At 50.1% G+C, this 26972-nt stretch overlaps 2 protein-coding genes and 1 long non-coding RNA gene across 3 annotated transcripts in view; 2 read left to right on the plus strand and 1 right to left on the minus strand.

Moving 5' to 3' along the window:
* LOC145428891 (uncharacterized) overlaps positions 1 to 26972 on the plus strand; it is a 205096-nt gene that overhangs the window by 177378 nt on the left and 746 nt on the right. The window contains exon 2 of the long non-coding RNA XR_013909226.1: positions 26791 to 26872. This is a non-coding gene — a long non-coding RNA (uncharacterized LOC145428891). The remainder of the gene's footprint in view (positions 1 to 26790; positions 26873 to 26972) is intronic.
* LOC145429836 (major histocompatibility complex class I-related protein 1-like) lies at positions 10441 to 11503 on the minus strand. Its single transcript, XM_080303974.1, has one exon. It carries the CDS (start codon positions 11449 to 11451, stop codon positions 10441 to 10443), a length of 1011 nt encoding a protein of 336 aa, XP_080160100.1. The 5' UTR covers positions 11452 to 11503.
* On the plus strand, positions 16299 to 19761 carry LOC145429837 (uncharacterized). The gene is made up of 2 exons (XM_080303978.1): positions 16299 to 18089; positions 18575 to 19761. Exons 1-2 carry the CDS (start codon positions 16373 to 16375, stop codon positions 19759 to 19761), a joined length of 2904 nt encoding a protein of 967 aa, XP_080160104.1. The 5' UTR covers positions 16299 to 16372.

The following is a 26972-nucleotide window of genomic DNA, read 5'->3' on the forward strand; positions in this document are numbered from 1 at the left end:
CTCCACGTAGTGGGATCGGATAATGTTGTTTCGGTCTTTAAATCAGACCCAACGTTTGTAAAGTCATAACTCGTCGATTCGGTCTTGAGCTTTAGTGGTTGGGGCGATGGTTCACGTTTCCTTTGCTTGTCGTGTTTTACGGTGACACAGGCCTTCTTCTTCTTACGCTTCAGTCGGGGCCTGCTACTCTCGCTGACATCCATGGGAGCTTGTTCCGTACCAAGCGACCGAATCGCTGCTGCTACCACACTCTCATATAACTCAAACACTATGTCGGTGTCATGTGTCTCATGCGCGATTTTGTCTCTTGCATCTTCGCGGGCGACACAAGTTTGCTTCAGCACATCTCCTAGCCGCAATGCCGACGCCTCGGTCTTGTCGCGGATCACAGGCAGTATGCCATCTGGCTGCATGCCTCGTAGGTCCACATCTAGTGCGGTAGACAACGCGCGGATCGACGCCGCCAATGTGTTCATTTCAGTTACTTTAGCTTCCATGTGGTCAACCTCGGCCTTTGCGCTCTCGAGTGCACTCTCGAGATTGGAAATGTGTTTGTCTTTCTCTGTTAGCTCTCTGTGCAGTGTGCCGTTCAGGTTTGTCAAAGCGACCAGGCTGGCCTGCAGTGACTCGCGTTCCTGAGAGAGGGTTTGGATTTCACTCTCGCTCTTCTGCAGTGACTGTTTGTTGTCGACTACAAGCTTCTCTAACTTGTGGCTGAGATCATCTATCGACGCCTTGTGACAAGCTTTATCTTGCTCACTGTCTTCTTGGAATAAAATGAACTCTTTTTTAGCGTCATGGGTCTCTTTTTTAGCTTTTTCTAATTCCTGCACAAGCCTCCGTCTATCGTCTTCGCGCGTACGCTTGTACTTTTCGTGTGTGGCCGTCAGCTTCTGAATCGTGCGTTTCTGTTCGTCGAGTTCCTCGGCCAGATCCCGGATTCGCCTAGCCGAGGTCAGGTTGTGCGCTTCGGCTTGCGACTGGCGCTCTTCCTCTTTTGCCGATAACGCGTTGTCTAGATTTGTTTTCTCGGCCCGTAGTTGTTCGCATGTCGCCGTTTTACGCGTGAGTTCGTCGGCAGTGTTTACGATGACAGCCGTGAGCTGGATTACCAACTCTACCAGCGCTTGAAAGCGCTCTGTCAACTTAACACTGGTGTCGGGCATATTTTGCGACGGGACGGGTTTCAATCGTTGCACGATTGACAACAATTTCTCACTGAGATTGCCATCGTTCTTACGGACATGCTCGGTGATGGCGTTCAAATCCGTGGTCTCGACGGCTATATTTTCTGCACACAGTCTTGTGCAACAAGCTATTACGTTGTCCGCCAGCGGTATATCAGCTAAACTCTTCATGTGCCTACACTCCGAGAACAAGCCCGTTGTTACACAGCTCTCTAATCCGCGGATCGTCATGTCGTAACAACCGCATATTTCCATGGCCAAATCGAACCCTATAATCTCACGAGCATCGGTTGTTTCGAATGACTCTAACCATCTAGTCAACTCGGCAAAAGTCTCTGTCATTCCCCTAAGCGTACCCGTTATCGTGTTTGCCGGCGAAGGCTTTTGTGTGACACGGACAGTCTCCTCAGATGGCGAGGGGTCCGTCTGGGTGTCCAAATGGAAGAGTCTTGACATGATATCCAACAGATCGACACGAGAATCTTCGCCAGCACTGAACTGAGGTCGATTGTTCACTCGACTCTTGTGCGGCTTCCCAGCTTTCCCTGTACAGGTCCCAGACTCTGTGTTTTCGCGCACGGACGCCTCCTGTTCGTCCGTGCGCGTGGTCTCGGTGTCGTTTTTGCCACATCCACCAGCCCGGGTCGGGCTCGTTCTTTGGCGGCTTGTTCTGTCTTTTCTGTCTTTTCGCGCACGGGTACGTTTGCTCGTGGCCGTGGCACTCGCCTCGCTCGCTGTTCTGTGGCCCGCGTGTTGTTGACGTGTCGCCGCCGTGTCCACAGCGGAGGTCTGGATTGTCTTCTTGGTCCGACGTGAATTCGACTTGCTTTTGCGTCGTTGATGATCCTCTCTCTCCTGCTGCACTTCGGTGGCCGCGGTGTTCGTTTTCCCATTCCTCCTCGAGGCTCGTGGTGTAGGGGCGCTTGTGATTAAGGCATCGTCCCGGTCCTTGGGTTCTCGCGCACGCGTGTCCATTTTCGGAAGACGAGCGTGTCGGAAACACTCTGGCGCACAGAGACGTACACAGGTCGCCGAAGAGCACTTTGTCAATCTGCGTCACGGCCAAAACTCTCTTGGGTTCTGCGGGGCAGGCTATTGGCATATCGCGGTAGTCGTGCCCGCACCGTTGACAGAGCTCTTTAACGCGACCGTACTGTTTCGCGTCGACCTTAAGGCTACCCAACAGTTTTTCCGTCGCACTGCACCAACCGTCGAGCGCTCCGCAGCACAAGGCCGTGAGTATCACGGCCCAGTACGGAGCGTCTATGACCTCCCGGGTGACGGCTTGCGATACGCGCTTCGATATAGCTAGACCAGTACGTGTCAGTTCCACTTCCACCCAAGCTAGAGCGGATCGTTTAGCGGACTGTCTAGCTGCACGCATGGGCCGTAGGTCGTGTTGGTTAACAGTCGTACATGCCACGGGTGTTGTGTCGCTAGACAGTGTCCACAACACGGATGTGCCCCACAGGTCCCTGTCGGGCTCGATGAAAGAAGCACCGTCGGCGCCTCGCGACGTTTCGCGGCGCAGGTGCTCTAGGGTCAGTCTGCTTTGCTCGTACACGACTTTGAACGCCAAAGGAGCCGCCAGCCTAGACAGCGTATCTCTGACAAGTCCTGCTATGCACATGTCTTTGTCCTCGCCAGTTACGTGAAATAGCAAGTTCCGAAATTCCATATCCACGGCGGAGTATATCCTAGATACGATCGACTCCGGGCGATGACCGTCGATCGCGTCCCCGAAAAACGGATTTGCGATTACGTGTGACGGGACGTGAGGTTTCACCCACGCGAACGGTGCTCTTGCTAGGATGCTCACCGTCCTTACTTCGTGGCCCTTAGAGTTCGTGTACATGCCGGTGAGGTGTTTGGCCGTAACAAGACCGCGATCGTCCTGTTTGCTGCTCTCTGCGTACGCGACCCGAATAATTAGACAGTTGCCGACTCTGGACTGCGCCTTGGTCAGTGGGATACGATAGAGACCATCCTCACCCGGCTCTGTGAGAATAACCGCTGTTGGTATCACTTTCTCGATGTTGACCGTGTGCGACCAAAAATATTCTACGAGTTGCACGTTAGAGGTGTGTTGGGCCAAACGCACCGTCAAATGATACGCTCCGCTCCAGTCGCCCACTTGACTCGGATCCATGTTTGTTGCAACTACACAACGCTGACAATGCCATGTGTGAAGGAATAGCGTGGCGTGTTGTGCGTGATACACAAAGCATAAGTTGTACAATAATCACACGCGCTTGGTATCACACAAAAACAGTTTATTGTATGTACAGTGAAACAAAAGCAACACCAACAACGGGAGATATAATACCTGCAAATGGGATCACACACAGTCTATAACAAACACATGACAGTGATCATCATCGATCATAATCATCATCGATCATAATCATCATAATCATCATCATCATCATCATCATCGATCATCATCATCATCCATGACAGTCTTTGGTCCTTCTTCACTGACGATCTTTATGATACATGCGGGTGTCAGAGTCTCTAAGCCCTGTTCGGAAGCCTGCTCTGCGATAGATGCGGGTGTCAGAGTCTTTATGATACATGCGGGTGTCAGAGTCTCTAAGCCCTGTTCGGAAGCCTGCTCTGCGATAGATGCGGGTGTCAGAGTCTCTAAGCCCCGTTCGGCTGAGTCTGGGCATTCCTGCCCGGGAGAGTCCATCTCCTTGTCTTTTACAGATGGCTCGCTTGTCACATCTAACACATCCAGGGCCTCAGACGCTTTGGATTCTTCCTGTGTTGTATTATCAGACACCGCGGGGACATTGCTGTCGTCTCCGTCGTCCTCACCATCCTCGCGTTCGAGATCAAATACGCAGCTCCGTGTAGTGTTGCAGGCCAAACTCATCATGTACGTGGAATCGGATTCTAGGTCGTAGTCATCTACACACGCTATGGTGCTCACTGTGCCAGCGGAGGAACCTAATCCTTCTTGTTGCTGTGATGCTACTTTCATCAGTTCATTGATAAACTCGTCCTTGACACCCATGGTGTTTATAACGGTTAGGTACAACATCAAATTGTTTTGTGCACCTAAGCCCTGCAGAGTACAATCCATTTCCCAGGCCCTCACGTCGAACATGTCTGGGTAATGTCTCCCTATTGCGTCCAGAAGCTCGGTGTACAGCATGCCTGTGACGGCTTTCATTACGGCGTGGTTAGTTTCCATCGTTGTGGCCATGTCTTAGGCGCGCGAGCGAGTGTTTGGCAGCTTACGCACTGGGGGTACAGCGTTTCGATATCCACTAGTACTTCAGAAAAAATCGGTTGCGTACATTTGGGGCAGGCTATGTACATTTGTTTCATCTCGGTGAACGTGCACGTGTTGACGTCTCTGGTGCTAAGCGGCACATTGAACATTGGAGCCGCGCAACACGAGGACCCGAACGACATGCACTCAAAGTCGTATTCGACGTCTATATTCCTGGGATTGCCTTTCACTTCGGAGGAATGAAACGTTTGGTTTTTCAGACACTTGGAACACCTGAGATCGCCTTCGACTCTTGGCTGCACGGAAGGCGTGGGCGCTCCGGGGATGAGGAGTATCTGCTTGTGGTTGTGGTCGACCCAATTGATGTGGCAGTTTAACACGGCATACAGGAGCATCTGCGATTCCGGGGGCAGTTGCCTCAGCTGTTGAAATCGCTCGAGGTGAAAGGCCTCGACGCTTTCGCGCAGCTTGGGTATGCAGCCCGCTGCCGTTTCCAACGGGGTGTCCGTCGTGTACGCGAGCGCGAGTTTGTAATAACAACTCAGCTCCCACTCGGACGCTAACGTTAGCGTCGGATGCCCCAGAGTCTTAACTACCTGAAAGGCGTTTATCAACTTGGTGTGATAGGACTTTCTCGTCGCGGAGTACACGAGCTTGGACCATTTTATCAGGCTGGCTTCTTCGTGGCCGCGGTCCTCGTGCAATTCGTTGGTTCTTCGGTCTCGGTAGTCCGCCCCGCGGTAAACGGGCTCGGCTGTACGAAAGCTAATATCCTGCGCGTCACGGTGTCCCTTTGTGGCGTTTGCGCGTGGGGCTGTATTGCCCGCAGCCCGTTCCGGCTGCTCGATCGGAGGCGGCCGATGTAGTCCGGGAGGCGGAGTCCCGCACCATCCCCGGCTGGCCAGAAACTTTAAAGCCTCGACTGTCACGAGCCCGAGTTTGTGTTCGGCTCGTTCCTGATCGAAATATAACACTTGCTTTTGAAAACTGTAGAAATCGGCGAGCAGCGCTAAGCGTAGCACACCCTCGTACCCGGCCAGTTGCACCACCGCGGATTCGTCCGATAAGGAGGACTCGCCCGTACACTCGACCAGGCTGCGCGACAGAGTACGCCACAAAGACAGGCAAACGGTCTTGACTTCGTCCGCGAGAGGGACGTTAGATTTAGCGGACAAACATTTTACAAGCTCGGATCTTAACGTAGAGGGGGGACCTGTCTCCTTTTGCTTATAATGGCACGCCAAACTGAGACACTCCAGGTACGCCTGCAGCAGGATCCCTTTTGCATACCGACCGGACCACACGACGACGGGATCGGGTACCCTTGCAAGGTCAGTTCTTTTGCGCCGGTGATCCTCGATTCTCCCGTCGTCTTCCATCTGTACCTGCCGGTCCTGTTCCCCGATGAAGTGTTGAAGATACACGCCGAACACCTGGGACACTTCTTAGCTTTGCAGAGTATACCCAAAGTCAACAACGATCTGGAGAGCACGCTCTTCCACGGGCTGTGTCGACTGTTCACCAGCGAGAGGGTCCTTGAAGTGTACGCCCAGACCGTAGGGGATCCTCCCTGTGACCCGGAGGGTCTACCTTGCGGTCAACGACTGGAGGACTGTGAAAATGACGCCGGCGAACCCCCTCGCGTGTTTGCCTCTTTCACTAAAAGTACAGCAAAACAAAACGTTCTGGCTCTACTGCGAGGCCTTCTGTCTTTGTTCAACAAGACCGACCTCGTCGAAGAGATACCTCATACTCCCGGACACGAACCCGAACACATGCTATTCTTGTATCTCATCCAGCTCATGGTGGTGTTCGTGAGTAGCCAAATGCCTGAGACCGACCTGGCTACTATTATGAGCGTGGCATCGTCTGTGTTTCTCGAGACGAACCTCTGTCACCCCCTGTGCGCAGCTACGCTGTTGAAGCCCATGTTCGTCCCTTACTACCAGCAGCAATCCAGCAGGCCGAAGAAAAAGGCAGACGGCAAACCGCTCGCCGAGGGCGCACCCAGAGTTGCCTGTTACAGGTTGTTCACGGGGTACGTGTTGAACGACAAGGGCGAGGACGTGTCGACTTCCGGTGATCTGGAATGGACGGAGCGCAGCATTCTGAACCGCGTGCAGGGCTGGAAGCTGCAAGAACGTGACAACAGGAAACTGTGGTTCGTGGCGCCTCAGATGGGCGACAGGGTTACAATGATCAAAACCGAGGCCTTGCAGTTGATGGGGGGGCAAATCGGCGAGAAGGCCGTCAAGATAGCAGAATGCCTGGTGTGCGACAATGTCATGGCCTACATGCAGTCGAGCGTCATCGGCACCTTGCGTAACATGTTACCTTGTCACGCCAACAGTGAGTTCGACGAACCTGTCATGGCCACGGTCAACTTTTCCATGACCAAGTTATCCGAGGCCATACGACATCAGAGCAGAAACCTGTGGTCCAAACTGCGTACGCGCACCAAGAGCTGTCTTTGCGTCACGGGCGTTGGGTTTGCGGGGCAAGACAGCGGAGCGGTCCTTCATTTCGGCCGAGTGTTCACCGGATCCGAAGAGAAGAGACTCCAGGGCCAGGGGTCCTACGGGACATTCACCTCCGTAGTCCTAGGAACGGGAGAGACCATGATGAGTAACATGCTGTTCGCTGCGTACAGTCTCCAACCGCCCCCCGCCAACAAAGGTGTTCGTGCTACGTTGGCCTCGCCGTACAAACCAGTGCCTCGCCGCGCCGACACCGTGACAGACGTGTACATGTACGCTAGATATCATCACAGGCTGAACTCGGGGGAATTCACCGAAGTTGCACATGTGAAACCCGCAAAGGATTCCCCCCAGGCCAATATGGTCATGGAGACGACTCTGACGCCAAACAGCAAGTACAAGGTCACCGCGGTGCACGGCGCCTTGCCCATGTGCGGGCTAACGCTGGCGCTTACCGTCAGACAGACGATGATAATGGTGACTGGCTTTCTGTGCGCGGAGATAGCGCGGTGCATCTACGGGACCAAGTCCGGCGACATGATGACCGTATGCAGGAGCATCACAGCGCTGAGCATGTCCTGTAAATTCAAGCTGCCTAAAAGCGACGACCAGGAAACACTCAACACGCTCAAAACCCCTTTCGGCGAACTCTTGAAGGTGACAGGTCCCATGTTCGGCAATTCCTCGAACAGAGCACGCCTCGATCTCAACGCGTTGGAGTGGCTTGACGCCAAAGACTACAGGCTGCCCGAATACTTGCGCACGTCGCTGAACATGTTGGGGGACACCAGGCAGCAAGTGGAACAGATCATGAGAGACAAGAACATGTCGTACAACAGGGTCGTGTTCCTCAGCGACAATAGTAGAATGAGCATGACGCAGTTGTACGAAAACGAAAAGGGTATGGTGAATGCCCCTCTGATGGCGATGTGTAACATGAGGTTGTTCACCAACAACACCAAGAGCTACGCCGCTTGTAAATTTTCCAACAAGGGCGGCTACTACCTGGTCAACGTGTTTAGCAATACTTGCATAAAGACACAGCTGTATCACCGAGACGACTCGTTGGAACTCCAGTGTTTGATGCGACCCACGCAAAGCACAGTGGACGAAGTGATGGAAAGCATCGCGAAGGAGGTATCTTTCACGGTGCCTCGCATAGACATCAACCGGGTACGAATGTTGGCGGTGGATTTGAGAGCGGAGGACTTTGAGTCTTTGATCTGCGCTATTGAGAAGAAAAACATCCAAGTGACCGGTCTGGTTTCGCTGCCCTCGGCTTCAGCCAAGAAGCCGAGCCCGTCGCCTGCGTCGCAGACGTCGACACAGGCACGGGATGAGGCCGATCGAAACGACAACCGTCGGGCGGACTATTCCTTGAAGAGAAAGGACAGGGAAGAGGAAGAACCCGCCAACTCGCTCTCCGGCGGTAACAAGAGTAGCAAGATTGCACACGTTTCGGCTAGCAACGCGGCCCTCGATAGCTACGGTGAGACAGAACGTTCTGCACCTGCGGAATTGTCCGTGGTGGATGACAGCGACGCAGACTGCGGATACGACGACTCTGACTAACCGGAATACTCCTTCTTACTATGATAATGATGATAATGATAATGATGATAATGATAATGATGATAATGATAATGATGCCGATGATGTTTTTTTTGTGATGCCACTGTCTAGTTTACATGATTTTTCATGTTCTCGTAAAAATAAAGACAACCTTAAACCATAACAGTTCCCGTACAGTGTCTGTGTTTATTCGAGACATATACACTCGTAGTGCTTACAGCGTGTCGCATGTAATATATTGCCAATACATTGCCAATCGTAATATTATGAACGCGTTGGGTGTCAATATAAAACCATCGCATCGAAACGATGTGCCTCAGTCGGACACTCTCACTCTCAGTCGGAGACAGATGTACGTCAGTCGGTGAGATCGCATTGCCCGCAAGAGGAGAAAGTGAAAAACACCACACATTGCATTCCTCACAGTCCAAGGCCTCACAACACTTCTTTCCGTATAACACCCACGTCGGTCGCGCTACCCTTTGTGATTGTCGTCGTGTGCTGTCAACTGATTGGTCTTGCACGGTGACTTGCTAAAGGGTAAATCGGTGAGAGACTACGTGAAGGAAAGCAAAGAGCTACAAAGAGTGATAAACCAGTGTGGCGGAAGGTACCACACGCTGAGCAACACTCAGAGAGTAAACCAAACCCAAGTGGATACTCTGTTGAGTAAAATAGAGGACATGGTAGAATTCAACGGAGGTGAGCACTACAGCAACGATATGTACAAGGCAGCGCAGAAGAAACTCGAAAGAGACAGGGAGCGGAAGAGGAAAGAGCAAGACCAAATGCGAAAAGAGCACGAAGACATTATTAAGACAAGGGGAATGGTGTAGATTCTTCGGTCTTACGTCTCTGGGATTATTTGGAGCAGGAGCATACTTGTCCTCTTACGTGCTAATGGGGATCGGTGGGGCGATTGGGTACTCTCAGTTTAATTGTTCTGTGGCCATGTTCAGTTAGGTAGGCTACCTATATTAGTTGGGTTACCATCACACACAAGATTGTTTTTGACAGAGCTGCTTATGAAGACAGTGTGCTGAGAATCGGTTTTCTTAACCGTGTGGATCTACAACATGTTGATGTTAGACAAATGCCTCTGTTTTCTGTCCTTGTGTTGTAAACCATGTGGCATCTGTGCAGCACAAATAAAAGCTGAGACATACTGTTATTGTGTGGTGTTTTACACTGTTTCATTTGCGTTGAAAACTCAATCATACACTGAGCTGGGTTTGATTCCTTTATACACCAAATGTCAAATGAAAACCCCCGTACAAGATCACAGTGTACGTTTGTTTATTCACGAATACATCAGCATGTTGAGGTTACATATACAATTTTATATCACAAGTAAAATAGACTTGTCGCGGTGGTGGCTTTTACAAAAATATACACACACACTGCATGAAAAGAGCATGAAATATCCCCTAAATAAAGCAGAGTCCTATGAAAACAATGTGTTGTATACACAGATGTCATGGTTTACGGTCTACGCTATGTTCTAGAAAATAAAGTGCGGTAACAATCAATGGTGTCTGTTACCAACACCACCGTAAAACACACACATGTCGTCCGATGTTGTTAGCCATCCGAGATTCATTCGGTCCTCAGGACCCCCAACCGTTACGTTTTCCTCTGCTAATGTACAAGTTAGAAAAGAAACAAGCCGTGTTCAGTTGAAAACAAAGTTTATTTAATGTTGTGTCGTAACACACTCAAACAGAATAACTGATAGAACACTGAATCTGGGACACTTGCTGCCACACATACACCTAAAGACAACAGTAGAGGTTTTATTGAAACATAGATCATTTCTTGAGACATACACGCATACGAGGCACTATGTATCAAACTCCAGATGTCTCATCTCCTAGCCCGTGGTGTTGTGGGCAACGATCGGTTTGGTTTACAATGTGTCCAGTCCTCCGTTTTCGTACGATACACACCACCACCAGACACAAAGCTACAGTGCACAAACACAACACTGTTGACTTAAGGCCCACGGCAAAACAGCGTTCGGCCAGCCAAGTGCGCGAAGAGTTTGGCGATCCCCCGCTCGCCAGTGTTTGACAATGTGACACCCCGTGTCTTCCTCCGACACGTGGCAGGTGAAGTTCCCCGTGTCAGATGGTAAGATATCCACAGCGATGCGTCGTTGAAACGTGTCGTCGTCGTTTGGGAGAGTGTCAAACACCTTAAGTCCGTCCTCAGTGTCGAGAACTCGGCCGTTTCTCATCAGCCTCATCGCAGCCGTGTTTGTGGAGAAACCAGAGGCCAGACAAATCAATGTGAGAGTAGTGCCGTTTGTCTTCAGCGTAAACACGTACACGTCAGGGGCGGTTGCCCTTTCTCTGGGTCCCCGTTTGCTGTATTCAACAAACCTAGTCAACCAGTCGATACACTCGCCGTGCAAGTAGCCGATGGTGTATTCTGTCAATAGGGTCACAGCGTTCCATTTGTCCGCGATGGTTTTCGCCACTTCGGTTTCAGCCGACCACCTTCCTGTGACATAATCAACAGACATTAAATCGTCACCATCGTAAGCGTACTTATCCACCCCACTGACAAACCGCAGCCTCTCCTCGGAGGGGTTCGTTTTCCCGTAACATCCGTGCAACCACTGTAGAACATGTAGATCCCCATCGGACGCAGAGTGTCCCGTCAGAGTCATCACGACATCTAGGTTAACGCCAAACCATTGCTGCTTGCTGAGTCGACTCTGCGTGCCCTTAGCCCAGTAGTCACTAGTTAAGCGTTCTCGAGCCCAGTTTGTTGTGGGGGTTTTCCGTGGGTTGTCAGTGTCAAAACGGTCAAAGGGTTTACCGTCCACTAGACCTATTGCTGTAAACTTGTGCACACCCGGCAATCCAAGGTCTGCGGACAGCGCTGTATAAATGTAGATCAGCGAATGAGTTGCCGAATTCACTGTCAGCATACGAGTAACAAAGTACAAAAACACATACCACTCGTCCATCGTAAGAACTACCTCAAGTATGTACGGTGTGCAAATGCAAGTGAGTCCAACTCTCCCAGTGGTCGGGCAAATACACTCGCCAACGGTTCGGTCGTCTCACAACAAAGCTCGCTGTCCGACCGACAATCTCACCCCCCGGCTGTCGTGTTTTTTTGCATCGACCACATATATACCCAGCTAAGGCCTAGCCATCCCCACGTGTGTCGGTCTTTTGTAAGAAACGAACGCTGTAACTGAGAGGTCTTCACTTACAGTTGTCCAATGTGTGTGATTTTATATACAAGCACAGCACGGTAAACGCAGAAGCGGGGTGTGCGTGTTTCACCGCAATGGCAAAAGTCAGTGTTTGCACTGTTAGAAGAGCAAGCGGACGGACTAGACTGAAATGAGAGGCCCACGCATAACAACAACATGTAACATTTCATGTAGGTTTATTATTACAAGCAGTGTGATAACAAGCCGATACAATACAATACAGTGAACACTTTGCCCCGTTCTACTATTCGGGGTACCACAGCCTAAGAGTTGCGGCCTTTCGCCTCGCATCCGTGTCATTGGTCTTGCACCACAGAAGACAATCGCTGCCGTTGGGTTCCGTCCGAAAGACCTCTCCCAGACGCGGCATGACGGCCATCCGCTCGTCGACCAGCCTTCCAAAGTCACCGCGTTCATCCTCGATTGTGACACACACAAGCTTGTCCTCCTCGGCTTCATATTCGCAGTCGTCGTACGCTGTCTCGCGGTTTCGCATGTCACCCCACAAGCCAGGCTGCTCGACGACCCATCTCGATCCGAAGTAATCCCTGTAAGCAAGCCACAGCTGTCGAGCAAGCGCTTCCGCGTCCGCCGCCGCCTTGCCGTCGTCTTCTAACAGCAGTGTTATACGTGATCCCACCTCGGCCACTCTGTCCACGTACACGTACCAACGAGCCCATCCGACCAGCAAAGCCTCGAGCTTGCAATCGAGCCAAAACTGCACCATGTGAAATCCGTCAAGGCACAGCACACTCAGGTCTTCTAGGTCCATAAAGTCTACGCAATCGGGCGCCGTTTCGCCCCATTCCTCCGGGTACTTGATCCTCTGTAACATCTTGCCAGACAACATGTGTATCTTCAGGATGTCGTCGGCCCAAGGGTTATACACTGTCCAAGGCTTTGTCATTTCTCCGTCGGGGAACACCAACCTCGGGTGTGTTAAACGTATGCTGTGCACTTGCGGCATCATGGCTTTGCTCTGCTGCTGCTGCTGCTGCGTTATACACCGACACTGTCACAGAGTGAGCTTCACTGTCTTGCAATCGCATCCATAAAGCTTATATAGCATCCCACAGCTCGACACCTACCCAGGTCGGGGATAATGTACAACGTAGGTAGGATGCCGTCTCAGACGCGTCCGTCTCGTCGCACGGGGTGTCCAATGTAGCACTTTCGCTCTCCTTGGTTTCGGTGGGTATTGAATCGCCAAAGGCATCACGATCGCAGGTCTCTGGATGTCTGTATTTGATACAGAACGTAACCGCAGGCGGCGAAAGCGAGGAACGGCCCTGACAGTCTCAGAAGCAGTGAACTATACATACCCACACATAAGCAGTACCGGTCGAATGTCAGCTCTTATTGTAACCTGCCCCCGTACCAAAATGAGCTTACGTTCAGATGACATAGAAAATGCGCTTGAATTTGTAGCCGATGTATGAGAGAACACAGAGACCAAACACAGAGGATCACACGCAGAACAACCAGAATGTAACATTCCATTTAGTTTATTACGGTCAGCAATGGTGATACAATGCACACAGTAACATTTGTGACAGCCCTCAGTCCACCGCAATCCTTTAACGTGGCTTCCAAAAAAACATCAGGTCGTTTGTTATATTGCTATCAACATTGTGGTGCGATCAGAAAAAGACACACATCAGGTCAGGTTTTTATTACAGTCAGCATTTGGATACGATGAAAAAACACAACAGCAATACAATTAAGCGTAAAGCAGAGAGTGTGACACGACGATAGGCTGCCCGGCACACTAGCCGCGGTCTAATCTGTCGATTCTTCTACTGTTTGCGGGTACCACAGCCTAATCGTCGACGCCTTTCGCTTGTCATCAGCGTCGTTGGTGTGACACCACAGAAGACACTCTCCTTCGTGTCGTTCGGTCCGATAAACCTCGCCCATACGCGGCATCACGGTCATCCGATCGTCAACCACTCGCCCAAAGTCGCCTCGCTCGCCCTCGATGGAGACACACAGCAGTTTATCCCGTCGGTTTTCGTATTCGTGTTCCCCATACATGATGTCGGGTTTACGCGTATCCCCCGGCCGCCCAGGTTGCTTGACAACCCATTGCCATTTAAAGTATGTCTTGTAAGCAAGCCATAGCTTCCTCGAGAGGACCTCTGCGTCCGCCACCGTTTTGCCCTCGCCATCTAGCAGCAGGGTCATACTCCATCCCACACCAGTCACCCGATCCACGTGCACGTACCAACGAGCCCATCCGGCCATGAACGACTCGAGTTTACAATGAAACCAAAAGTCCACCATGTGAAAGCCGTCTAAGCACATGTCGCTCATGTCTTCCAGGTCCATGAGGGCTATGTGACGGGGTGCCATCGCAGCCAACTCTTCCGGGCATTTGATCCTGTCCAACGTGTTAGCAGATAACATGTGTGTTTTCATGATGTCTTCAGCCCAAGGGCGGCACAGGAACCACACGCGGCGTATCTCGCTGTCCGGGAGCCCCGTCCTTGGGTGCACCAAACGTACGCTGTAGACCTGCGACATGACAGTATCTGTGTCTCCGTTACACACGGCCGCTGTCAACCCTTCGTCTCAAAGCGTCTGATGGCAGTTGTGGATCTGTCCAGGTTATAATACCGTTCTCAGTAGGGGTGAAACAGCGAAGAACAACCCAGGCGGCCACCGACCTGTATTATATGTGCTATGCGTGCTGTTGTGCTGGCACCGTGTGTCGTGTAGACGTACGGCTGCGGTACAAAACGCGACACGCATCCCAGCTTTTCTAGCGCTATTCACAACGGTGATGGTATCGACAATGGCGAACCTGGTGTACGCAGTAAGCGATCCAGCCCGTTCCTATAAGTTGTCGCGTCCGAGCGCTGGTTCTACAGCCATCATCGGGGCCACCTATCCGAAAGTAATCGTGGTCAAACAACGCTCAACCGCTCGATGTCTTTTAGTGAAAGAGAACGACCTTAGAGGAAAACTCATGTACTGACACAATGAAGACCAAGCGTCAAAGTCTGACTACTAGCCAGCCCCTTTTCCCCGTTCCGCACGACGACATACGTTGCTCACGATGGAGTCGTTCGATCGCAACGACAAGAAGAAGAAGAAGAAGAAGAAGAGGATTCGCCTCTCCCAAGCAGACCACGGTACGCTCGAAGAGCATGTACAGGAGGTGCGATCGACACCGGGAACAACAGAGCGCCTCGAACCAGTGCAGGGTTCACCCGAGAAGTACTGGGACAGATACAAAAGAAATGCAGCGGTTCAAGCCGTGGCTCCGTTCGACAAGACGTGCACATGTGCCGCTTGTAATGCTGCAAACAGCGCCCGCTACGCTCCCGACGTAGCCCACGAAACGGCACGGCGCAGAACAAACACGGCGAGACTCGTATTCCAGCACTACGAATGGATTTTCGATCCACCGCAACCAAGTAACCGCCATCACGATCAATGAACAGTCGCAGCTATCCCCAACAAAGCACTTCGCCAAGGCGGTGGAACGGGACAGCGGACGTCGAGTAATGTCTTATGTCAATCGAGAGTGCACCGTTGTCTGTGTCGTTATCTGTCTCGTACCATTTGCTACCTTCCAATAGAATGTAATGTGATGATGACGAGGAATAAAGAGCAGTGGATGCAAAGATATCGTTCTACCATGCGTTTGTTTTTTTTTTGTCTGTCACACAAGTTAGTGTCTCTGTCGACCGAGCGCCGCATCGAGAGATGCACAGAAATGGTCGCACACAACGCACAACATCAGTGCGATTGACATGCTAGTAACCACGATCGAATCCCACTAGCGCCAAGCAGGTCCGTGGTCCAGATACCCCGGGTATCCCCGGGTATCCCCAGGTATCCCCAGGTATCCCCCGCGAGCCCCACCTTTCCGTCTGCGACCGCGATCCTCCTCGCTGAAATAAGAGCATTTTCGCGCAGGCTCTATGGCGCGCGGCCAACGGAGGCCGCTGTTAACCCTGATGCACCCGCCAGGGGGAGAGCGGCGGGGTCGGGGGATGCGGGTCCCCCGCGGGGGGAGGGAGGGAGGAGGTTGGGGTCGCGAGATCCCCCCCCCGATGGGATGGGGATGGGATGGGATGGCGGGGTCGGGGGATGCGGGTCCCCCGCGGAGGGAGGGAGGAGGTTGGGGTCGCGAGATCCCCCCCGATGGGATGGGGATGGGATGGGATGGCGGGGTCGGGGGATACGGGTCCCCCGTGGAGGGAGGGAGGAGGTTGGGGTCGCGAGATCCCCCCCGATGGGATGGGGATGGGGATGGGATGGGATGGGATGGGATGGCGGGGTCGGGGGATGCGGGTCCCCCGCGGAGGGAGGGAGGGAGGGAGGGAGGAGGTTGGGGTCGCGAGATCCCCCCCGATGGGATGGGGATGGGATGGGATGGGATGGCGGGCTCGGGGGATGCGGGTCCCCCGCCGAGGGAGGGAGGGAGGGAGGAGGTTGGGGTCGCGAGATCCCCCCCCCCCCCCCCCCCGATGGGATGGGGATGGGATGGGATGGGATGGGGATTGGATGGGATTAGAGAGAGAGAGAGAGAGAGAGAGAGAGAGAGAGAGAGAGAGAGAGAGAGAGAGAGAGAGAGTATAAAGTCTTGTAAAAAGGTGGTCGAGAAACACCCCGGCGAAAGCAGAAGAAGACGAAGAAGAAGAAGAAGAAGAAGATAATGTCACGCACTAGACCGTGGGAGCCAAAGAGCACTAAGGTCGGTGGTACAGGCGGATCGCAATCGCCAGCGGTGTCCTCCTCCTCCTCCTCCTCCTCCTCCCGCTCACCATCACCGTCGCCATCGCCATCGCATTTGGCGTACGCTGCGTGGTCGGCTCCGGTGGCTCCGTTGTTGCGACCGGCCACGTTTCGCTATCGAGGGCTAGGGGTCGAGGAAGACCAAGAGCAGCGGCAGCAGCGGCAGCAGCAGCAGCAGCGGCAGCAGCGGCAGCAGCAGCAGCAGCAGCAGCAGCAGCTACAGGAGAACTTGGAGGAGGACGAGAGCAAGGAAGAGGAGCAAGAGGCCGAGGGGGACGACAACGACGACCCGACGGCCCGAACGCTCGCAGACGAGGAGGAGGAGGAGAGCCACTCGGAGGATCAGGAGGACGAAAACGATGGGGTGGGTAGTTGCGAGGAAGACGATCGCGGTTACGAAATGGCGTCGCAACTCTGCCAGGACGGCGGCTCGCAAGGCGAGTCGAACCGCCGAGAGGGAGAGGAAGAAGAAGCAGGCGCCGACCCACCGGGACGGGGGACTCGGGAGATTTGGCAAGAGGACGACGCCGGCCGCGCTGCAGGTGGCGTTCATGATCCTGGGCGCGATCGCGGCCGCGGCGCTGTCAGTGAAACTCGCGACGCTGATGTAGCCGACGATTACGACTACGACGATGACGAAGAAGACAAAGACTATGAAGAAGAAGAAGAAGAAGAGGAAGAAGAAGAAGAAGAAGAAGAAGAAGAAGAAGACGTCCTCGCCGATGATGATGATGATGATGAAGAAGAAGAAAAAGAAGAAGACAAAGACTATGAAGAAGAAGAAGAAGACATCCTCGCCAATGATGATGAAGAAGAAGACAAAGACAATGAAGAAGAAGAAGAAGAAGAAGAAAAAGAAGACATCCTCGCCAATGATGATGAAGAAGAAGAAGAAGAAGAAAAAGAAGAAGAAGAAGAAGAAGAAGACAAAGACAAAGACTATGAAGAAGAAAAAGAAGACATCCTCGCCAATGATGATGATGAAGAAGAAGAAGAAGACGTCCTCGCTGATGATTATAACGATGACGATGAAGAAGACAAAGACTATGAAGAAGAAGAAGAAGAAGAAGAAGAAGAAGAAGAAGAAGAAGAAGAAGAATTAGAATTAGAAGAAGAAGACGACGACCTCGACCCGCCGGGACGAGGCCCCACCGAAGAGGCCGTGGCGGCGGCGCGAGACGAGGCCTCCGCGTTCATGGCCTACTTCCCGCCGGAGATAGAGGACTCGGTGATCGCCATGACCAACCTGGAAGCGGGCAGGCGCAGGCCCGCCATCGACGGATGGAAGCCCATGGGCCGCGTCGAGTTCCGAGCCTACCTGGGGCTGCTCGTGCTCGCCGGCGTGTACAGGTCCCGGGGAGAGGCCTGCGAGAGCCTGTGGGACGCCGAGAGCGGCAGGTCCGTGTTCAGAGCCACGATGCCGCTCAAGACCTTTCGAGCCTACTCGAGCGCGCTGCGCTTCGACGACAGGGAGACCAGAAGGGCCGGGCGAGGCGAAGGCGAGGGCGAGGGCGATAGCTGCTACGACAAACTGGCCCCCATCAGAGCCGTGTGGGACGAGTGGTGCGCGAGGTTGCCCGCCATGTACCGCCCGGGACCGGAGGTCACCGTCGACGAGAGACTGGTGCCGTTCAGAGGTACGTACGTACGTACTATGTGTGTGTGTGTGTGTGTGTGTGTGTGTGTGTGTGTGTGTGTGTGTGTGTGTGTGTGTGTGACTGGGGGAAGAGAGGAGGAATAGGAGCGGGAATGACGAAAACGGGCTAGCTCGCTGCTCTGTTGCATACTCGTGTTGGGTTCCGCGTTTGTGCTGCTTTCGCATGACTCTTTATGTCTATGAAGCTATGAAGTCTATGACTCTTTATGTCTTTATGTCTATGAAGCTATGAAGCTATGAAGTCTATGACTCTTTATGTCTTTGTATCTATGAAGCGCCTTGAGGCGACTTTTGTTGTGATTTGGCGCTATATAAATAAAATTGAATTGAATTGAATGTCTTCTCCTTGCGTTTCTGCCCCAATCTCCCCCCACACTTTCCCACATCTCTCTCTCTCTCTCTCTCTCTCTCTCTCTCTCTCTCTCTCTCTCTCTCTCTCTCTCTCTCCATCCATCCATCCATCAGGACGGTGTCCGTTCAGACAGTACATGCCCAGCAAGCCGGCCAGGTACGGGATCAAGATATGGGTGGCGTGCGACGCGCGTTCCAGCTACGCGTGGAAGATGCAAGTCTACACCGGCAAGCCCGACAAGCGCGGCCCTCCCGAAAAGCACCTGGCCACTCGAGTGGTCGTGGACCTCACCGAGGGACTGACTCCGGGACGCAACGTCACGTGCGACAACTTTTTCACCTCGCGCGAGCTCGCCGACAGGCTCTATCGCGAGAGAGGCCACACCGTGCTGGGCACTCTGCGGTCGAACAGACCCGAGATCCCCAGAGAGCTGCGCTGCGTCAAGGGCAGGGCCGTGGGCTCCGTCGAATCCGTGGTACTCGGCGGCTCCGCGGGACGAGGGGGAGGAAGAGGAGGACGAGAAGGAGGAGGAAGAGGAGGAGGAGGGCCCGACACGATCATCCTCTCCTACGTGGCCAAGAAGAACAAGAACGTGCTGCTCCTCACCACAGCTCCTCGTTATTACCACCATCGCTCCGGCCCCGAGCCCCGGCCTAGCCGCCGCATCAGCAACAGCAGCAGCAGCAACAGCAGCGGCGGCGGCAGCAGCAACAGAAGCGGCGCGAAACCGCCCTTGGTGCTGCATTACAACCGCACCAAGGGAGGAGTGGACAACCTGGACAAGGTCGTGAGCACGTACAGCTGCAGGAGAAAGACCCGCAGGTGGCCCGTGGCCCTTTTCCACAACATGGTCGACGTGGCGGCCTACAACGCGTTCGTGCTGTGGAGGGAAATTCACCCCGACTGGATGCCGGGCAAGCTCAACAGACGACGGCTCTTCCTCGAGCGACTGGGCAAAGCGCTCGCGCGCCCCATGCTCGAAGCCAGGGCGGCTTTAGCGCGAGGACCGGGAGGAGGAGGAGGAGGAGGAGGAGGAGGAGGAGGAGGAGGCAGAGTCGCGGCCCGAGGCGCTACCGCCGAGGCAGCCTCTAACAACAACGCTACGCCACGCGACTCCTCTCCGGTCAAGAGGCGCAGGTGCCGCGTGTGTCCCAGGAGCAAAGACGTCAAGACCAAGATCCTGTGCCGCGAGTGCCGAGCGCACGTGTGTACAAACTGCGCCGTCACGTACTGTCCCAACTGCGCCGCTTCTTCTTCTTCTTCCCGCGACGCCGCTCCCCGGACGCCACCGACGCCGTGATAACACAAGCGCCCCCAACGGTGGTCCCCTAGCGACCCCACCCCACCTTATCATCATCATCATCATCATCATCATCATCATCATCATCATCATCACACAATATATGCCCCCGGGGGGTCCTAGTGACCCCAAACCTATCATCATCATCATCATCATCATCATCACCACATATGCCCCCCCGGGGGGGTCCTAGTGACCCCAAACCTATCATCATCATCATCATCATCATCATCATCATCATCACATATGCCCCCCGGGGGGGTCCTAGTGACCCCAAACCTATCATCATCATCATCATCATCATCACATATCCCCCCCCGGGGGGGTCCTAGTGACCCCAAACCTATCATCATCATCATCATCATCACATATGCCCGAGGGGGTCGCTAGGACCCCCACCCTAATCATCATAAAACACACATACCCCCCCAGGGGGGTTACCAAGACCCCCCATCGCCACCACCACCATCATCAGGATCATCATCATCATCATCATCACACACACACACACACACACACACACACACTCATCATCATCATACACACACACACACACACACACACACACACACACTCATCATCATCATCACACACACACACACACACACACCTCGGGGGGTCACCACGACCCACGCCCCGAGAACAGGCGGGCGCACAAGGGTTAAATCCCCCATCACTTTTACCAGGCGTGAACTTTTCATTTCCCCAAATAGGGATAAATTGCGAAAGCGATGGAGGATCGCCCACATATTTATGAGCTGCATGCCAAATTATAATTGTATTTTTCAAGAAAGGGTTCCTTGTAGTTTTTTTTAATATCTTAGTGTCTGAAGAATATAGAAAAGTGTGTAAGGGAAGATCTGGAACAGATTTTTGCTCGATGTCAACCCAGGCTAGAGGTGTTGTTGGGCAGAAATAATGGGTGGCTGATGTTAGTTGGGCAGCCATATAATACCATCTGAGGTTGGGGACTTGGAGACCTCCTCTTTCATAGGGCAAGTAAAGTAGTTGTAAGCGGAGCCTTGCCTTCTTATTATTCCAAATAAATTGGTTAAATAGTTTGTTTAAACTGTCAAAAAATGAAGCTGGTAGGGGCAACGGAAGTGTTTGGAAGTAATATAAAAATTTGGGTAAAATTGTCATTTTTAGGATATTTATCCGGCCTATCATAGATACAGGCAGGTTTGTCCAACGGTTTAGCATTTCCGTGACCTCTCCTACAAGGGGATCATAATTTATTGAGGTTATGTCCTTGAGGCTTGGAGTGATCCTAATGCCTAAATATTTAAAGCCTGTTGTAGTTGTCTTAAATGGGGTGGCCACCACAGGGCTTCTTCTTTCTTCCTCATTAAGAAACATTAATTCTGATTTAGAATTGTTAATTTTGTATCCTGAAAATTCTCCAAATGTTTTTATTAATGTTACTAAATTAGGGATACTATCTTTCAGATTAGTCAAAAAAAATATAATATCATCTGCAAATAAAGAAATTAGATGGTCTCTTCCTCCAATTCTTGTCCCTGATATTCCTGCATTTGCTCTCACAGCTATGGCCAGAGGTTCTATTGCTAACACAAAGAGAATTGGTGACAGAGGGCAGCCCTGCCTGGTTGATCGCTGTAAATTAAAGGGTTTTGATACGTTATTATTAGTTAAAACTTGTGCTGTTGGATGTGTATACAATAATCGGATCCATTTCAGGAATGTTTCACCTAGTCCATATCTGGGGAGCACTTGTAAGAGATAATTCCATTCTATTCTATCGAAGGCTTTGCACGCATCTAGTGATAGCAGCGCAGTGTCCTCCCTATTGTTTTTCTCATAAAGTACATTGAGGACACGTCTTATATTATGATAGCCTTGTCTCGTTTTAACAAAACCTTGTTGATCGTCTGTTATCAAATTAGGCACACATTTATCTAGTCTTCTAGAGAGTGCTTTACACAAAATCTTCGTATCACATCCCATAAGACTAATTCCCCTATAAGAGGAGCATTCAGTCGGAGGCTTATTTGGCTTCAATAAAAGGGTTATTGTAGCTAATCTCAGTGAGTCTGGGAGTATTCCGGACTTATATGACTCCTCATACATGTTAAGAAGTGGCAGTATTAATTTATTTTTAAATGTTTTATAGAATTCCATTGGAAGTCCATCAGGACCAGGCGTTTTACCGCTATTCAGGTCGTCTATGGCTTCTGACAGGTCTTTTATTGTTAAATGACTATCAAGGGCTGTTTTATCCTCTTCTGAGAGGGTTTGAAATTTTAACTGATCAAGAAATGCATCTTGTGTTTCTCTGTTTCCCGTATATTCAGATTGGTATAAAGATTGATAAAACTCTCTGAAATTTTCATTTATTTTTAAAGGGTCTGTTGTTATAATACCCGATTTGGACTTTATGTGGGTGATGGCCTTTTCTGCTTGCATCTTTTTTATCCTCCAGGCCAATAATTTTCCTGCCTTCTCTCCTTGGTCATAAAATAATTGTTTGGTCCACATTAAACTTTTTGCCACTTTCTCTGCTGTTAATTTATCATACCTGGCTCTTAGAATAGTCAGATTGTTTAGTTTAGTGGGATCATTGCTCTGGTAAAATTCTGTTTCATTAGATTTAATTTGCCTTTCTAATGATTTTAATTCTTGGTTATATTGCTTACTCTTGTTGCTACTGTAGCTTATAATTTCCCCTCTTATGTAAGCTTTAAATGCTTCCCACCTAATACTAGCTGTGGTTTCATCTTTATTTATTTGAAAATATTGATCAATGCAAGTTTCTATAAATTTGACAAATGATGGGTCCTTTAACAAAAATGTTTGCATCCTCCATCGCTTTACACCTTGATCAACTTCGCCCAATCTAACTGATAGACATACTGCTGCGTGATCACTAATCACAATACTGTTATACCAACAGTTCTCAACACAAGGTAATAACTCTGTAGAGATAAGAAAGTAGTCTATCCGCGAATGACTTTGATACGAACTAGAATAACATGAAAATTCCCTGTTATTTGGATTCCTTGTTCTCCAGACCTCATTTAATCTCAAATCTTTCATATAGTTAAAAAGTATTTTTCTAGTCTGGGTATGAGTAGTGTCAGTTTGAGACGACCTATCCAGGTTAGGGTCCAGGGCGCAATTGAAGTCCCCTCCTATGATATAAAGGCCCTCCAAGGTTGATATTGTGAGAAATAGATTTTCATAGAAGGATGGGTTATCCTCGTTGGGGCCATAGATATTTATCAGGTTTATTTCTAACATGGAGATACGGCCCTGCACAATTACATATCTCCCGTTTGGATCTGTAATCACCCTCGTAGTTTGAAATGGGATTGACTTATGTATAAGAGTAATGACTCCTCTGGCATGTCTAGTAAAAGAAGAGAAATATACCTGACCCTGCCATCTTTTGGTTAATAAATGTATCTCTGATGCAGTAAGATGAGATTCCTGTAGAAAAATAATCCTAGAGTTAAAATGTTTTAGTCGGTTTAATACTTGTTTCAGTTTAGCTAACTTCCGTATCCCCCTAACGTTCCAGGTCGTAATGTTAACCTTCAAAATGTTCTCTTTAGTTGTCCTCTCCATAAAATATTGTCAGACTGTTCACTTAAATAAACAAAGTAAAGGGAAAATTGAAGAAGCAGGTTTGCACATACATTCACACACTCACACATACCAGATAAAGAACTTGTAAACAATTTCTGATTGAACATTTGCATTTCCTTGTTGGAAATGTCTCCCCCCTCCCTTGAACAAATTATTTGGAGGGCGTTAATCCACATCACTGAGGAGTAACTAGTCAACGCGACCTCTCCAAAACCCCATAAATCAGACAGTGTACACTAACCATATAATGATACTGATTCTTCCCCCATAATAAAGTAAAGTTTACCCTTGGTAGGACAAAACAAAACAAAAAGACTTAGGTGAGGTTCAGCTGTTAATCTACAACCCAAAAACGATTGCAATCAAACTTAGAACGAATATGCGCTTAAAAACGCCCAGTTATGGTAACATAAGTCCCACATAAATTCGAGCTCAAAATTTTATCTGTCTCTTATCAGTGACTCAATTACTGGTCGGTTATGTTGAAGCAGAGGCAGTCTTATGGAGTGTCTTAATGGTTAACCTGTTGTTTAACCAACTCAATGGTGATGAGCATCCTCTGCTGTTTCCTTCGGCAAATTCTTGTAGAATTTTTCGGCTTCTTGAGGTGTTGAGAAAAGGTGGATCTTCCCACCGTACAGGATTCTGAGTCTGCATGGGTTGTGCTGGAATCCACGGAAGGCATTGATATCAATAAACAGTTTGACAACCGGGTGAAATCCCCGTCGGATCCGAACCGTCTCCGCAGACAGATCCTGTGCAAATGTGATCTTGGCCCCATCATGTGTAATTTGTTGTTTTCTTGCTTCCCGATATACCAGTTCCTTCTCTTGGAATTTTAAGAAACGAATAAGCACCGCTCTGCTCTGGTTTGGTTTCCCAGAGGCAAGCGTGCGATGCACTCGCTCCAGTGTGAATGACTTGTCGGGCGCTAGCCCCAGCCACTTGGGTAGCATGATGTTAATAAAGTCGAAGAGTGATTGTTGCCCCTCTGCTCCCTCTTTTATGCCGAAGATGCGCAGGTTCTTTCGTCGTCCGCGGTTTTCCAAATCATCTGTTTTGGCTTCAAGAAGTGCGATTCGTTTGATAGCCGAGTTCAGTGACGTTTCTGTTTTCTCAAGTGTGCTTTCAACTTCGGCAATGCGGGCTTCGGCCTCTTCGATATGAGCCCCCTGGTTCAATATGTCTTGCTTTACCTCCGAGACTTTACCCTCCAGTGCAGTCACTGCGCTCGCCATCCCAGTCAGTCTTATATCGATGCTGTCCAACTTGGCTCCAAAATCCGACCGGAGTGATTTGAGTTCATCCAAAACCTCGGCTATGCTAGCCATGTTAGCATCTGTGTCGGACGTTGATGGTATAGCGCCTGTCTTGCGTCTTCGGGTAAAGATGTCACACTGTTTCACAGATGAAGCTTTTGACATGTCAGTGCCGTATATTCCAGACCACACTAACAGCATATGCAAGGGTTTTTTATAGAAAGTTTGTACACTGTCCTGAGAGCCACCTCGCTAAGCTGCCATCTTAATGCTTGGCCACGTGACCCCCCCTGACGTCTTTTTCAATGTGGGAAGTGTTAAGAACAGCTGATCGGATCGGCAAAGCGTGTTTCTGGAATATTATGTTTTTGTTCCTGCAAGCACTTTTTATGCAATTTTTGCAAAGCTATATGTGGAAGGAAACCGTGACCTAGGACAAGCTGATGGCATAAGATGTAAATACAACTCCTCTGGTTTCATATGGAAAAAAATTTATTGTGCTAGCTTAGCGGTTCAGGTTCTACAGGGATTTAAAAGTAGTTATACAAAACGAGCATGCTGCTCTGACTGGCTTTAAAGGGTTAACAATAACAATGTATTGAATAATGACTTTAAAAAATAATATAAAATAGTGTGCAAATACAGATAACAGTGCAAATGTTTGCAATATAAGAAATAAATGAAAAATGTAAACTTTGCAGTGTTGCTCTGTGGTGCAGCTACGACACCATAGCAAAGTTTACACACTGTGTCTACTTCATCCACGTCTGACTCCGCGAACCCATAATGTTTCCACACCACTGAAGTTTTTTGTTTTTTTTACCTCTCTTTTCAACCAACGGCAGTCCACTCCTCTCCAAATAACTTCTGCTTAGCTTTCCGAGCTTCCCTCGGGTCCTCTTAATTGTTGTGACGCGTGTTCGAAATGCAGAGCAGTGCGCTTGATTTGCCACACGGAGCAGCGCGAGAGTAAAGCATGAGGGAGGGGCTAATAATCGGCTCAGTCATTTTTAATGATCGTTGAAAGCCCAGATCGTAATCGTGATTAAAATTCGATTAATTGAGCAGCCCTAATGTTTGGTTTTGATAACCATCACGTCCAATAGAATAAACGGCACAAAAACACTCATAACTAACAAACTAATTTTTGCCTCTTTTTTTTTTATATTAAAACCACTTTATAGAACATCACATCCGTTACAATGTAGAATCCACGTCATTTATAGTTTACAAATACCGCTATTTATACATCAAAAGACTTAAGAATATTTAACTGGAGCAGGTTTCATTTTTCCCTGGTTTTATTATGACACTGTTCACCAAACGCAGCAAACCTTCACCATCTTATCCTGAAGGGTCACCTCTTCACCCTGACATGGAAGAAGTAATCTGATTGGCATGGTGGTATGTTTGAAGCAGGTCCCTTGTGTAGCGCTGGAACCCAGTCATGATGTTTCATCCATTTCATAGGCTGGTTTGCTGCAATAATGCCAAATAATTAGCAACTCTAGAAATAGAAGGTAGTTCTGCAAAATCACTCAGTAGGATGTTTGTTCTAATTTGCTATGACCTCAGAGCGCATCGAAAATAAAACTAATAGACTATAAAGAGTGATATGAACGTATTTAGAACTTACCGGAATGAAAATGTCTGGAGCACCAACAGATATTTGGAGATGGAAGAGAACCAGCTCGTCTCACAGCTGCTATCCAGGTTAGACGCCTTCGTTTGGTAATATCGATACACGAGCTTCCTCATGTTGCTTCCAGGTTGGGAAAGAATGAAAAGACAAGGCGGATCGGGCCAAAATCCTTTCCACGCCCACCCCCATGACATCAGGCTCCAAAGCCCTATAGGAAAAAAAAAAGCACAAAAGCACCCATAACTATGACCTTCATTCGGAAAGAGACACCTGCACCGCGAGGGAAAAAGGTGCACGAAAGTGGCAGGCAGATGAAGACAAAACGCGGCATAATAATACTTTTACGTTTTGCAATCTACAAGGGTTTGCACTTTGAGAATCAACTTATGAGAACTGTGTTCATGTGTGTGGCGAGGGGCTAGTTATTCTGATAACCCCTGCTGCAATAAATGAGGGACCACTGTATATACTTTCTCTATGATTTATTAAACCTATTAACATTTAATATTGTCTTGATAGAACCAACTGATTCTGCAGCAGAGCATCCCCTGTTGCTTCTCCTGGCTCCCCAGTCCCTGAGCTCCTCCTGCTGCACCCACAGGTATGTACAGCAAGCACTGATAGCTTTTTACTTGGTGGGATTCCCTTGTGATCACCTTTACTAAATATCTACCAGTACAACTAATCTGATTATATCCAGT

Source organism: Astatotilapia calliptera, chromosome 1 (assembly GCF_964374335.1).
Source record: "Astatotilapia calliptera chromosome 1, fAstCal68.1, whole genome shotgun sequence".
NCBI classification, from domain to species: Eukaryota; Metazoa; Chordata; class Actinopteri; order Cichliformes; family Cichlidae; genus Astatotilapia; species Astatotilapia calliptera.